This window comes from Triplophysa dalaica, chromosome 4 (assembly GCF_015846415.1).
Source record: "Triplophysa dalaica isolate WHDGS20190420 chromosome 4, ASM1584641v1, whole genome shotgun sequence".
Taxonomy (NCBI): domain Eukaryota; kingdom Metazoa; phylum Chordata; class Actinopteri; order Cypriniformes; family Nemacheilidae; genus Triplophysa; species Triplophysa dalaica.
The window spans coordinates 17,399,512-17,414,315 of record NC_079545.1 but is presented as its reverse complement, the minus strand read 5'-3'; the positions used below and the strand labels follow the sequence as shown (position 1 = coordinate 17,414,315).

The 14,804-nt window shown below is 36.5% G+C and overlaps 2 protein-coding genes and 1 long non-coding RNA gene across 5 annotated transcripts; 2 read left to right on the top strand and 1 right to left on the bottom strand.

Annotated features, from left to right (window-relative positions):
* Nucleotides 1–620: 620 nt before the first annotated feature.
* bco2l (beta-carotene 15, 15-dioxygenase 2, like) lies at nt 621–5,805 on the bottom strand. The gene is made up of 12 exons (XM_056746083.1): nt 5,155–5,805; nt 4,161–4,332; nt 3,862–4,073; nt 3,578–3,693; nt 3,383–3,485; nt 3,138–3,269; nt 2,794–2,954; nt 2,519–2,689; nt 2,291–2,425; nt 2,018–2,200; nt 1,824–1,934; nt 621–1,664 (listed from the first exon to the last, which is right to left on the bottom strand). The coding sequence occupies exons 1-12, from the start codon at nt 5,291–5,293 to the stop codon at nt 1,548–1,550; spliced, it is 1,752 nt and encodes a 583-aa protein (XP_056602061.1). The 5' UTR covers nt 5,294–5,805; the 3' UTR covers nt 621–1,547.
* On the top strand, nt 4,691–8,983 carry ela3l (elastase 3 like). Of its 3 annotated transcripts, none has more exons than XM_056746085.1 (8): nt 4,691–4,755; nt 7,103–7,191; nt 7,463–7,560; nt 7,819–7,947; nt 8,046–8,182; nt 8,319–8,464; nt 8,573–8,725; nt 8,887–8,983. In XM_056746085.1, exons 3-8 carry the CDS (start codon nt 7,538–7,540, stop codon nt 8,902–8,904), a joined length of 606 nt encoding a protein of 201 aa, XP_056602063.1. In that variant the 5' UTR covers nt 4,691–4,755; nt 7,103–7,191; nt 7,463–7,537; the 3' UTR covers nt 8,905–8,983. The 3 variants fall into 3 exon arrangements, with proteins under 3 accessions (XP_056602063.1, XP_056602064.1, XP_056602062.1); XM_056746086.1 differs by having other exon boundaries at nt 4,723–4,759; XM_056746084.1 differs by lacking the exon at nt 4,691–4,755 and adding an exon at nt 6,448–6,820.
* A 1,676-nt stretch (nt 8,984–10,659) lies between these two features.
* On the top strand, nt 10,660–14,470 carry LOC130419508 (uncharacterized). Its single transcript, XR_008906509.1, has 2 exons — nt 10,660–11,654; nt 12,196–14,470. It is a non-coding gene; the product is annotated as an uncharacterized LOC130419508 (long non-coding RNA).
* Nucleotides 14,471–14,804: the final 334 nt, after the last annotated feature.

Below are 14,804 nucleotides of genomic sequence, written 5' to 3'. Positions count from 1 at the left end.
CGCACTAGCGCCACCTGCTGATACGGAGATCAGGGATCGATTTTGAGGAGAGGGGTATGTCGAGACGGGTATCTGCAGGTGCACATGTTGGATTAGAACTATTTAAAAATAACTGGTATTTGAGTAACATCTGAAAAGTGTCACAATCAAATGTGACTTACAATTATTATTTAAAGGGTGGTCAAATGTATCTAATATAATAACAGTTACAACTGCACTAGCGTTTTATAAGTTAAAATAATTGACTTACCTTGTTGTCATGATAGAATAACAACATGTCATACTGTAAATGGCATTTCTACCGTTTTAGTATAACTATGATTTGGTATATGTAAACAAAAACATGCAGAAAAAGACTGAAATGGGGGCGGGAGCTCCAAAATGAGGTAGACGCTCCAAAACTGGACGTTTCTTACACTACACACACGCAGTCAAACAAGCGATGTGATAGTATGATATCAGTGTTTCTGATGGTTTAAATACAATCATGTAAGCTTAGTATTGTGTTTAGGGTGAAAAGTTAACATTTAATGTAAAGGATTTGTTTTACACTATCAATTAATCAGCAACATAATTTATGCAGTTAAAACTTAAGAAATCAACAGTATGTATAGCGTGTTGCTATAGTGTGGTAAATTAGTTTGTCTTTTTCGACCTTTGGAACCCTGACCCACCCTTAACCCTTTATCACTGGGCTAATACAGCTGTCCACCTCAGTTCAGTCAACATTGTGCTGCCATTTGTGAAGCCTGTCAGATATTTACAGTGTCCAGTCCACCTCCCTTCCGTTACAATACCACCATCAGTCAGAAAGCACGACAAACACTGTAGCCCCATTGTCTGTAGTAGTAAGTCCTGGGTAAGACTTTGAGAAAGTAAGAATGGCGACTGGTAAAGCTTGATTAAGTTGATAAAAAAGTCAGATGTATGAGAGGGTCTTCTAAACAGATGTCTGGAGGTGGGAGGGCAGGGGTAGCCTGTGGTGTAATGACTTTGGTTGCTGTTGTAACGGAGGCCAGCTAGTGAAGAGCTGTGCATTGTGTAAACCTGACTCCCCCACCTCAAGAGGTAGTCTAGCGACATTCCTAGAGAGCGTGGTCTTTAGCCTCCTTATTAGAGCAAAATATAGCTTGGTCATGTAACAAGTAAGCTCATGAAATATTGTTGCAATTTTGTACATATTTAAATGTAACGTGTTTAATACGAATCACATTTTTTTTCAAAAGCATATTTTTTAAATACCAAATATGTAAGAGTTAGGGTAATGTATATGGAATATACAGATACAGTCTGCAAAACCCAATATTACTAAATACATACAGTATTATACAAAAAAGATGATAGTACTCTATTAGTAACCCTTCTAATAATTTGAATGTTTTACTTTTGGTCTGTAAAAGAGCTAAGATTTTGTTTTTTTAAACGTTTGTTTCAGTTTTTACTCTGCATAGGTGTCTAGAGGAAAACAGCAGGAGTACATCTGAATATTGTATACTGTTATATGATATATATGTGCATTTTCTCCCTCATGTTGATAAATTCTTTGTTTAGCGCATCTCATTGTAGAGTCCATGTGTGCCATATGGAATGTCCACAGGAACTTCTGCTCGTCCTAGCTCTCTGAAGGTCTTAGCATCAAGGACAAGGAGGAAACTGCTCTTCTTCTAATGCAAAGTTAAAACACAAAAAATAACTTAATGGTAACATGGTAAAGCAGTAAAGAAATCTTATGCATTGTATCCCTCGTTTCCCTTTTTCTCTCCAGAACAGTTGTCAAAATGCAACAAAATGCAAAGCCTGAATTTCTACATGTAGAAACTCACTTCTCTTGGTGTAATGATCACAGACATAACTACACCATCATCCTCATCCTTAGCATCAGGTGCTGAAACAAACACTGGCTCTGATGGGAACAAGCCAGGATGGCGCCACGCCTGCAAACATCAAGACAGATCTAATGTTGTATGAAAATATGTGAAGAAAATGGGGGAAGATGCTTAGTGGAATTTGTACAAACCTTTAGCTTTTTTCCATCTAGATCCATTTTAAGCAGAGAGTCTCCAAATACATGTCCAAAGCCACAGGCGTAGAAGTACCGATAAGGACGACCGTTGTATTGGCTGTAGTTTATCTGTGGGAATTCGAGACCGCCATACTGCAACAGGTCATCATTGTAGAGGTCCTCATGAGTGAGGAACACCTGTTGTTATAAAAAAGAGAGAACATAACTGCTTCTTCATTCATAATACGTTTTCAGAAAATTCCATTTCCTTCTCTCTATCTTGCATACCCCAGTTTCAGTCTTAACAGCAGTTGCAGTTGTGTTCTGTAAATTGATGAGGTTCTGGTCATCAGAGTCATTTTCCTTTACATCCAGAGGCAGCACGTAGCGGCGTGGTAAGTTTGTACACATAGAATTGAAGAACTGGAGAAGCCAAAAGATACAGATACATACTCTAAATGAAGGTGGTGATGTAATGGTGATAATGAAACTACAGCAATATTTCTACAAAATTACCTTATCAAGTTTCTCCCCAGATGCTTGCCCAACGTTTTCCATTGTGAAGTCACCAATCACGCTGCCATCATCTCCACAGCACATGTCCAAAATCAAGAAGCCATTATCCTCGTATGCATTAATCTGGTGGAGGGTGAACATGGCGCTGCTGTAGTATTTTGTCTTGAGGAGCTGCAGAGATAAAACATGGGTTTTAGGGATGAAGCAAAAAGCTACAAGATGCAAGTAGATCTCATTAAAATAATGATTATTGTGCTGTTATCACTCTCGCGTGCCTGGCCGGTGTGTCGGTTCGCCACATGGAAGATGGTCTCTAGTTCTGGGTTCCAGGACATGACTTTATGGAAACTCTTTCCAGCAACTCTATACAGCATGAATTTTAGCAGTTCCAGTTTGATTGGCTGTTCAATGAAGACTATATAATTCTCAGACATAGCTGCAAGAAAAATGAGAACAAGCGACAAAATGTGCAAACGCGATCAAAGTGTAAGGAAGTAACACGTGGGAAAAATAGATATTTTACCCTGGGAGATTCTGTAAACAGATGCTTAATACAAACAGTATTCAAAAGTTGAGTGGCTGAAAAGCAGCAGATGATGTCAAAATCAAATAAACCTACCAAAACTGTGGTAGTAAGATGGTTTCCTGTGGTCAGATGCAGGAATGGAGCAGAGGATCTCAGCACCAGACAGATCAGCTTCATCATTCTGTTCCTCACCTGGGGGAACTCTGATGATATGATAGTAAAAGCCTTTGAGAAACACAGAGACATTTTAGATCAGAGGTCAAACATTCAAGACAAATTACAGTGGAAGAAGTCTATTTGGAAAAGCAGAAAAGTGAATTATTAGTGAGACGTCCCACCTCTTCGACCATATGAGTTTCCTATGTTATAAGTTGCTCCTTCACGGTCATAGTGTGGATGAGCTGTCGCTGCATTAATTGCAATGAATTTTGACCAATCAACCTTTCAAACCATAAATCACATTAAGATCAATTATAGTACAGTCAGTATTCTTTTGTTATATTTCTATTTCTGTGAAACATTCTTATATGTACCTTTTCTTTGGTTTCCAGGGTCACAGGGTCAATTCTGCGCATGAAGTTGGTCTCTGTGCTTACATAAAAATCTCCTTTGTACTTGACAAAGTTCACTCCTGCATTATCAGTCGCCTCTGTTGATCGAAGGCTATAATGAGCTTAATGCGGGTTTCAAATAATTGTGTTTTTGACATGGAAGTATTCTGATCCAATCATCACAGATATTTCTGATGTGGTCAGAACATTCGGTTCAAACCCAAAATTTGACTCATATTCAAATTTTACCACTCTTTGATTCTTACTTGGAATCTGAAAACGTGAGAAGAACCGAGCAAGGACGTTCTTGCATGGGTCAGGCGTCGCCAGTGTGCCAAACTCAGACACCACAATTCGATTCTTCTCCAAGTTTTGTTCGTAAGATTCACTGTGCAAGAATTGACTGCTGTAGGTCACCTGACCATCTTTTATGTGAAAGCGATGCATCAAGGCCATGCCGTCAAACCAGTGGATGAATCTAAAGGGGAAAGAATAAACAAAAAGAACACCAAGTAAAGTGCAGAGGACTTGTTGAGGTTGACTGTGATAAGTTATTTTATCTTACTTGCTTTCACCAAACTCAAATTTCCCAGGCCCATTTCTTAGGAAGCTGCCATTGATCCAGGGTGGAATTTCTCCTTTGATGACTGTATTGATGGGGTCTGGGGTCTCCTCCACAGAACTCACAAGAGGGCCAATACACTCCAGACCACTTGCTGCTGGTCGTTTTTTGTTAGCTGAGAGGAAAACACACCTTGTTAGTTCATATGAAAAGTAAAACGGTCAGTCAACTGAATAAACAACATGATTGCCCATTATAAATAGACACCACAGGAGCACTTATTAGTGCGACACATATCGTATTTTACCCAATCTGTACATTTATTCCATAAACTATGTTAATATAGATTCTTGAATATATAATATAAAAAGATAACGACAATACATTTCTGTGCCAAGATGGAATTGTATTTCTCACTATAAGAATTTTCTTATTTAGATAATAGCATGCAAACCATCAACCCTCTCTTCATATATGTACAGATGCATTGCAAGTGGTCAACGCACAATAAAATGCACCGCTGACGTTTGTTGGATTATGAATTGCGCTCAAAACACAGCGACGCGTGAAATCCAGTTTGCGTAGCAACATCTCGTATGTGCGTGAGTATGCTTCTTGAACTTTTAAGTAACTGTCATAAATTTACACAGGTTGAAAAAGTTCCTTATGAGAGTTTCTTACGAAAGATTAAACGTTTTGTTTCACGAAAGCAAAATGCACAGAATTGCCACGTCGTATCAAGCGCGTCTGTTGCGCTGATTAAATTGGGGTATCATATAAAAATAGCCCAAACAAGTTCTTGGTAACTCTGTGTACATTAAGTTAAATTAACGTTCGTATGTCAGTTAGTTAGGCATGATCGTGAAAAACTGAATTATGCGGTTTGAAGTATTGCACCTTTCCTAGCAAAACAGTACAAAACAGCACAAAGGCAAGGCGTGACAAATCGATAACACGTTGATTTGAGACCATATAAGTTGAGCACAGAAAGTCTTACCTGACACTTGGTCCTGTAACGGGTTAGGCATGACTGTAGTTTTACCAGAAATTAAGATTTTTTTGTATGATTTCTTGACATTTGAATCTATATAATATGTGACTGTAAGAAGCCTACTGTAGGAAGGAGAATGAGACATTCACATAAACACATGACGAGGTGGGAATGGGATGGGCTATATAACAAAAGCAAACTATAAACTATGTACAATCATCTAAGGAAAAACTGATCAAAATTATATTATACATTCAGTAAAAAATAGCTTGTTGATTTCATAGATTATTAACTTTCTCTTCATTTTTGTTTAATATGTTTTGCAAGCTTGATGCTGTGGGGTGATGCAACAACATGAGAATCAGAAAAAATCAGTTCTCGTTGACTGAATTCACTTGATCCCATTATCTAGATAAATTCAAATCCTCTCCAGAGAAAATGAAAATTTCCAGAAGGTCATTTAGGGTGAATATTTGTAAAGCATTATAATTTGAATAAGGAGAGAGCATTTGAGGCAACAGTTTGAGGCAGAATCTTAAACTTTTGTTAAAGATTCAAACGTTAAAGATTTTTTTGTCACATCACCAACAGGATGTGTGCCATGGTGAGTGAAAAGGTTGTGAGCATGGCCCAGACAGTGCAGAATACAGTTGACACATTTAACAAATAACTTACTTGTTATACATGTTCAACAAATAACTTTAACACATTTAGACATTTTACAAATAACAGTATACTTTTATACTTTATACAGTAAATAAACAGAGTTTAAATTAAAATAGGCTATTATATTATAGTCTTTTAAATATAATTAGAACATCTCAGTTGAAAGCAATTAAAGTTTGCTTTGTGATCTAAAAATCAGAAGATACATTTTATTTTGTCCTTTCTATGAACGAGTAACACAAGCTGTTTTCTGATGTGTGTTTCGGATGTAAATAATACAATGAATGAATGTAATTCCTTCTCAATTTAACATCGCATAAACAATACACAGCAGCATATAAGTCTGAATTTTATCAAGCAGTTTTAATGTTCTATGGTTTTTGCTGAGTTTTCTAACTAAAAAAGCAAGAAGGTTATCGGTCAATTCTGCTTCAGCATCCATTCTCTGAGAACTTAACATCTGCTTACCCTATTTAAAAACAGAAATACGTACATTAGTTTAAAATCATTAGCAACTTGTATTTCAAAATGCAACTCCTTGTGCAGAGTGACCGAATTACAGCATTGAAGCTATAGAAAACCTGTAGCAAAGAGTTTAAGACATTTTATTTATAGTAAACATTGTGCTGGTACTCTTTGTAGCATCAAAAAGTACTTTTGAAAACATTTAAATATTGAATTACAAACAATTTGACACATTTAGTGAATACGTTTTATATTTTATATTTTTATGTTATATCTTAAATAAATGAACTTATTTCAAAAGCTTGTGCGTGAAGGCCATGTGAACACATTCAAGGAAAGCATCTGTTTAGGAGCTGATAATTTTTTCAATGCAGAACAGGATAGTTTGTTCATGTAACACCTATCAGTGGCAAAATTTTGTGTGACCATTGTGACATCACAAATAGAGAGGGTTTAAATGTGATCAATGCCCACATTCAGCAGCTTATGACCCGATTCAACATGTTCTCCCTCGTCCTAGCATCAGTGCTCATTGCTAGCGGAAAGAAACCTGTGCGTCGAATAAAAATGCTCATTTAGAAGATTTAATTTCATTATAAACTGCAAAAAGTGTCTGGTCAGGTAAACTTTCCATGTATAAATATTGCAATGAATATTTGCAATATATATTGCAGAAATATTATTTGGTTACTGAAACAACCTACAGAATCATTTTAAGGGTTCAGATCAGGCAGAAATGAATCTATAAAGTATCGTTACATTACAACTATTTTCAGTGTATATAAAATAATACAAATAGTCTAATTCTGAATTGCTATTGAAGCCTTTGGGTGTGGCCAGCCACCCATTCAGCCTGTCAGCTCCCGTGTGGTCAATGGCGTGGAAGCCAGACCCCACAGCTGGCCCTGGCAGGTAGGTAACACCATTTTGTCAGTTTTTCTTCTCATTCCATTTCTTTTCCTCTTGTTATACCACATCCTTAAAAAAATAAGTCCTATAACCTGGTTTATATTTGCCACACTTTTCTATTGCATCTGTACCCTTTCTTATTTTTGACTCATTTCACATTGACACTTTCACTCCCTGTAATCCCATCACTGATTTTATAACATTCCTAAAATCTATACAGGTGTAAATACTTTTTATGCATTCATCTCGCTCTCCCCATTTGTCTTGTGAATAGATCTCTCTGCAGTATCTGAATGGTGATTCCTGGTATCACACCTGTGGAGGATCTATCATTGACACCAACTGGGTGATGACCGCTGCTCACTGTATCAGGTATGAGAGTTTAATCCGGTGTTTATCCATGTATTTAGAGGAGGGCGTTGTGATAGAACAAACGGTGAAAATGACAGGCTGACAGGTACAGATGGGCCCACAATAATTCAAGTAATATTGATGTTAGTGACCCATGCAACAGGAGGCTCCAGAACTCATGTGGCCCTTATTTGTGTGAATTTCACTTGTTGGGAACTTGCATGAGGGATGCGGTAGTTTTCAGTTGGATTTAACCATCATGCATTGTGTGTCCTTTAGTTCTTCGAGGACCTACAGGGTATTTGTTGGTAAGCATAACCTGGCAGAAAACGAGCCTGGCTCAAACGCCATCAGTACAGAGAAGATTATTGTGCATGAGAAGTGGAACCCAGTATTTGTGTCCCTTGGGTAAGATCTGCTTCAGATGTATTTTATTTACTCTTCCAAATGTAACTTTACCTTTAATACATATATACATTTCAAAACTTATGATTGTGTGAATTCAGAAATGACATTGCCCTCATTAAGCTGTCCGAGCCTGTGACACTAAGTGATAGTGTTCAGTTGGGCTGCATCCCTGCTGCAGGCAGCATTCTTTCAAACAACTACCCCTGCTATGTTACGGGCTGGGGAAGACTGTCCAGTAAGAGTTTGTGTGTGCATGTGATGTGATCATAATGTGTATACTCTTACTATGCATAGTTAACTCTCTTTTTACAAGTGCGGTATATACAGTAGTAAACTGTATACAGAACATTAAGCCTTTGGTTGTGTCACAGCTGGTGGCCCTCTGCCTGATACCCTGCAACAGGCTCTGATGCCCATTGTTGACCATGAAACCTGCACCAAGCCTGACTGGTGGGGTCCATCCATCAAGGAAACCATGGTCTGCTCTGGTGGAGATGGTGTTGTTGCTGGCTGCAATGTGAGCAATATTCTGTCTGTTTTCCTTTAAATCGATTTTTCAACCCTTGTTTGTGCGGCCATATGTAACTTTTATAAGAGTAAATTGCATTTTGATAACATGATATAGGGTGACTCTGGTGGCCCCCTGAACTGCAAGAACTCTAGCGGCATATGGGAGGTGCACGGTATCGCCAGCTTTGTGTCGGGTCTGGGTTGCAACTATGTGAAAAAACCTACAGTGTTCACCCGTGTGTCTGCTTTTAATGACTGGATCGATCAGGTAGACTATGCTGGTTTAACAACCAGCCTGAAGCTTACAGTATTTCTCTATGTTCTGTCTCAAGTTAGTTAAGCAAAAAAACCCAAGTCATTAAAAATGACAATTCCATGTGATTGCCTTTATTGAAATGTTCTTCCTGTTTTTTTCTTTGTTTACTAAAGACCATGATGAACAACTAAGATGGACCAAAGGTGCTGACCTCATTGTTAAGAACGAAAAACAAATCCCACAAATCATCAAATAAACAATAAAAGAACAGCATGGGTCCTGTTTTTTTCTCCCTTTTTACATACATTCATTGACCACAAACCACTGATTATTGACATAATATCAATCCAAACTCCAAACGAATATCTACCTTAGAATTATCTTCTGGCTATTTTAACATGATACTTGGATTAAAATGTAAAGTCAAAGACAGTATTGTATCTTAAAGAGTTTATTCTGAGCATTTGGTCGAAGGAGGTGAAGCTTTCTATGAGCACTTCACACTCAAATGTAGGAGGAATTAGGATAATCCTGATAATTTATGATAATCTTGACCTATTGACACAAAACACATTGACACATTTGAATCAGGTGATTAGGGCATATGTGGGTTTATATAAGTACTTGCATGCATTTTTTTTCCAAATACATTTTAAAGATTGTTTTGTGTATAAAAAACTGATTCTTTTAAATTCAGTAAGACACCTATTAGGATAAGGGTAAGTGTTAGGCTCCGCTAAATTCAGTTAGTCTCTAAGAAGAAAATAGTTTATAAATCAATCTAAATGTTTTTCGTTGAAAATGTTTGTTTGAAAATGCTTAAAGGTTTGTGTAGATAGTTTGTACGGTATACAAATCATTAAGGAACAAGGATTGCCTCCTGGTTGTTTTGTGATGTGGGATGTGAATAAATGAATAAATCTGTACAATTGTTCCTATTTCTATTTTGTGGGTTCTATAAGCATAAAAATTCACATTACAGCTGGGGGGATGTTTTAACCCTGCAACCGTCCTACTTATAATGACTCCATGGGGACTCCTGGCTGCTTATGTTGCGGAAAAATCTAAAAGAACGCATTTCATGGATTAACCTGTTTAAGCATTTCATAGTTTAAATGCATTCAGCACAACTCCTTTTAAGAATGTAAACAGGGTACAGTAATGTAAAAAAAACATTAGCACATCCTGTAATGTGGTTATTTCTTTCTTATAGAATATCTTTTTATTTTATATTTTCTAGGTGTTGTCTGTTATTTTTGTATAAACCCAAAGCTGTGATTCAAGCACAACTATGTAAAGTACAAAGTTTTAACAAAAGGCGTTGGATATCAACTTCTTTGGTTTTTAACATCACGCCCAGCCCACAGACACTTGGCTACAAGGTGGCTGAGCCCAGGCTCACAGGCTTAACACTCAAAAAGTAAACATTACGTAAGCAAACAACGTTTGCTCTCTGATGGTATATCTGGCTCACTTTATCTCAACACTGCAGGACCGACTCAGTGACGCTCCGACTCTCGCTCGCCTGGAGGAGGAGTCCCGACTCTGATCAACAATGAGAACTTATTTATGAATGTGAATGCACATCAGCACATCAGAGTTTTCTGTCGTTGAGTAGTTGAGCATACGAAGTACTTCACAATATCCAAAAGACGAAAAAGCGGGCAAGTTAGGTCGGGAGGATGTCATGGGAATTGTTTCGTTCTGAATGGAGGACCATCTCCTCATACAGGCAAGTTCGGACCTTGCGTTTATTTCAATGTTTTCACAGTGCGTTTACCTTCTAAAGATGTATTCCTAAAATCTTTGGCAAATGTTTTTTCTCATTCAATTTCTCAATAGACCTTCTTCAGTATTCTGTAAGCGTCAGTTGGTGCCAGTGCACAATGTGGGACAAGTGCTTCATTGTTCCCATCATGCTTCATTTTGGGGGGTAGGGCTGTTTTTCAGTCAAGACTTGATAATTAGATAATTTCTTTACCCTGATGATTTTGAAAGAATGTTATGTTACAGAAATAGAAAAGTTTTATTTACATGTTAATGTGCATTCAAATCCCCCTTAACTATTGATAATAATTTCTATATTAATATCATACTTTGAATAGCCTATACATAATATATCCTCAACTCATTTAAGTTTTAAAACTTCTCTATTATGTTTTAATATCTTGACAACTAAAAATGCTGTAAAAATTAAAAATTAAAAAAAGTTGGTTTATTAAGATTATTAATTAATTAATTAATATTAAGATTCTAATATAGAAATCTTGCCTATGCAATATTTTCCCAGTTTGAAAAGAAGAAATGAATACTGCCCACGATTAACCCCATGGTCGCCGAAGGTCAGCAAAAAGCTTTCAATAACTTTTTCAGCCTTTAAGTTACAAAATAGAGATCTATATTTTAAACCAAACAAACTGTCTCTATAGAATTTAATATTGTATACATAAATTAGGAATGCAGTATACAGCAGGAATAACATCCCCGAAATCAGATATTCCATTGCACTGTTGTTCATCATGTGCCTTGCAGCTTTTTATTGATCAGAAAGTCCCTGATTCTGACTAGCTTGTCTTAGTTTAACTACAGTCACCACAACAGGACCTTTGACTCTGCTCTATGGACTGAAAGTAAATGATAATGGATAGAAATGTCTTTTACAGTAAATGTGCTTCACAAATTTGGTTTCTGGTAACAAAATTTGGTGGGTGACAGACTCTGTATTTGAGGGTCTTTGTGATTTTTATGTATTTTTTATTAAGTTAATATGTTAACTTCAATATGCACTCACAATTTGCTTAAAACCTATCATTGGCAAAATTTTGTGTGACCAATGTGACATCACAAATAGAGAGGGTTGTGATCAATGCCAACATTCAGCAGCTGATGACCCGACTCAACCTGTTCTCCCTCATCCTAGCATCAGTGCTCATTGCTAGCGGTAAGAAACCTGTGCGTCTGAATAAAAGTGCTAATTTAGAAGGTACTCTTTACATAAGAACTATTTTAGTGTATATATAAAATACAAATAGTCTAATTCTGAATTTCTATTGAATATGTTTACTCCAATATGTACTCACAGTTTGCTTAAAACACATTTTCCCACTTTCCACAATGCCCCACATACCATAGACCTTGTTGTATCTGCATAAAGTGTTTGTGTTTATATAAATACATTTGTGTCTATGGGTTTATGTAAACGCCCGAAAGTGGGGTTCAAAGGTCTGTTACCAAACATTTCCAAAATGTCCTTTTTCCAATAAAGCACATATGGTGCCCATTGGAACATTCTCAGATCATGCTGGGATAACATGGAACGACAGGGAATTTGTCACATAGAGTGCATGCTGTCATGTCTAATACTATTTGTATATTGTGTACAAGTATACCTTTATGTCAGGAACACTAGTAACAAGAAAATTTCCATAATATATTTTGGTGATACATGTACATAACTAATTGTTGTCAACCTTATTTTTCAGGAATCATGTTGAAGAGGTTTCCAAAAGGATATCAGACAGGACTTTGAATCTCCTTATACAGTAGAACTTCAGTAGATCATTCTTACTCTCTCGCACCAGATGTTTGGGCTCTTTCGAGACTTATCACCATTTGCAACAACAACAAACTATGGGAACGTACTGAGATGAACTGTGACTTGTGGAAAATACCTCCCAGGTGTCCTTAATCTTGAAGTCAGATCCCCGAGGTCACATCACTATGGAGACGGAACTAAGGGCTGGCCTGTCTAAAGCTGCCATTGTGGCTATTGTGTGTAACTCAGTAGTAGCTGTCCTTATTCTCATTCTCTTTGTTATACTGTACAAGGCCTGCAAAATCCCCTCTTCTCCAGAGAGGGCCCCTGTTCTGATAGAGACTCAGGAGCCATTGAAAAGTGAACAAAAATACTTACTAACTGCAGCCGGAGACTAAAAAGTTTATATGTGAATGCAGAGCATTGCATAAATTCTCAGAGTGCCGGACAACTCTGAGACTCCCTTTCCCACAAATGATAAGTATAGAACATTAAGCAGATTGGACCACTGAGGACACTACTTACCACTACTACAGCGTTTGTGTCTTTTTCCCTATTAAGACATTCATTTGAATTATGTGAACTAAATTCACTTAAAAACTGTAACTAATCATTCTGCAGGTCATTTTGAAAAGTGACGGGCAGGAAACAAATTCCAAATGTTCAAACATTAAAACTATAAAAAAAGTTTTGAACTTTTACTTATTATTTCAAAGTCAAACTAAAATTATGGAAGCTATAGTCAATGAATGATTTTTAAATGTTTAAAAATGAAGTTTATGAAGCACCAGCCCTATCTCATAAAACTCTGTGTATATGTACTGTATACTGTAGTCATGAACATTGGTCTGTGTTTGTGTGTATGTGATATTTAACAGGAGGACCATTACGTAAAGACAGCAAAGCCTCTTATCCATTTTGCTGTGCTTGCACAGGCCATCTGTTGGTCTATTTATTGCTTTGCACTTGACTCTTCGTTGGACTTTTTGGTAGTCTATCAGTTTCCCTTATGTGTAACAGTAGGCAATGAAACAAAGTGCAAATTTGTCCCAGCTATGCAGCAAAGGACAATTTGAAATGCCAAACTTGACTGAAAAGTACATCACAAACGTTACATCAAAGTTAAAACTCAAGTCTTAAAAATATTTTGAGTTTTCATGGAGAAATAGATTAGGGGTTATGGAATGAAGAATGGTATTTTTTTTAAATCTTATTTTAACCATGGTTGTGTTGCATGAGGGTTCTTGGATATGTTTACATTTTTACAATGAAAAATGTTAAAGACTAAACATGCAAACTCAGAAGGTATCTAGCTGTATTAGTCTTATTTAGCCTCAGATATTGTTTATAGGGTAGTAGGCTGAGTATGATGGACAGCCACATGCACATTTTCTAACTTCTAAGACTCTGTAGCACTACAACTCCTAATAGCTTTCAATAGGATTATGAGATATGGGCACAAGAGCTCAGCTTTGTGAAAGGTAGCTGCTAAAATGTATTGTAATAACAATCACATTTTCTTATATATGTTGTCATCAGACTTAACATTTGTCTGCCAATAGTTGTATATTTTGAGTTAGGATATTGTATATCAGCTATTGTATATTGTATATATATATATTGTTTACATACAGTAGGCGATATATTAGAATTACTTTGTGATGCCCGTAATGAAAGTCTGTCAACTGTACTTTGTAATGTAAGTTCATCTGGTAAAATATATAGAAACAATGTCACATATATGACATGATAAAGTCAGATAAGTCATGACAATGAAGTGTCTAGCAAAAGTGTATTTAATTAAAATTGTGACCAAAGGTTACAAATGAATTTAAAAATCTTAATTAGAGGTGTAAATTTTTAAGGAGAAAATGTTTCAGGGAAAATGGTATGGTAAATAACATGTAGCTGTACATCTGGCGTAGTTAAGAGTGCTGAACACATACAAAATATTACATACGCTTTGAGCCACTAAAAAATCCAGATTACTAATAACTATAACGCGAATCCCCCATCTCTGCAGCTGTCATGGTTGAATATCTTTTAAAGGAAGATAGCAAATATATTCCCGATGCATAGAGCAAATATGATATTGTTATGTCTACATACAGGAAAGTGTCTGTAATAATTTATTTGTTTATGTGTAGTTATTATACCAAATGCTTATACCTAATCTGAGAAAAGTTATGAATGATGTAAATAAAAAATGTACGGATTTTGGACACACTGAGACACATTATAGTTATGCAACATTTATAACGTACATGATTTCATTGAATATTTACTGTTTTTGCCTTGTTGGTTTCCGCCATCTGCTGGGCAAACGTATTTTTACGTCTGGAAGTTCACCACCTTTGAGGGGGATGTAATGGAACATGTGGTTATTTGTGGCTATTTGTTTATCATACATTTTTGTTTTTTTTCAGTTTGTTGAGGTTTAAGTTAATTTAGTTACTAAAAATTTTTTGTAAATAACCACAAGGTAAACTAGTGTTAAAGAGGCAGTGTCCCAATGTGAGAATTTTACGGGGAATATAGTGTAAACTAGGAAGAAAT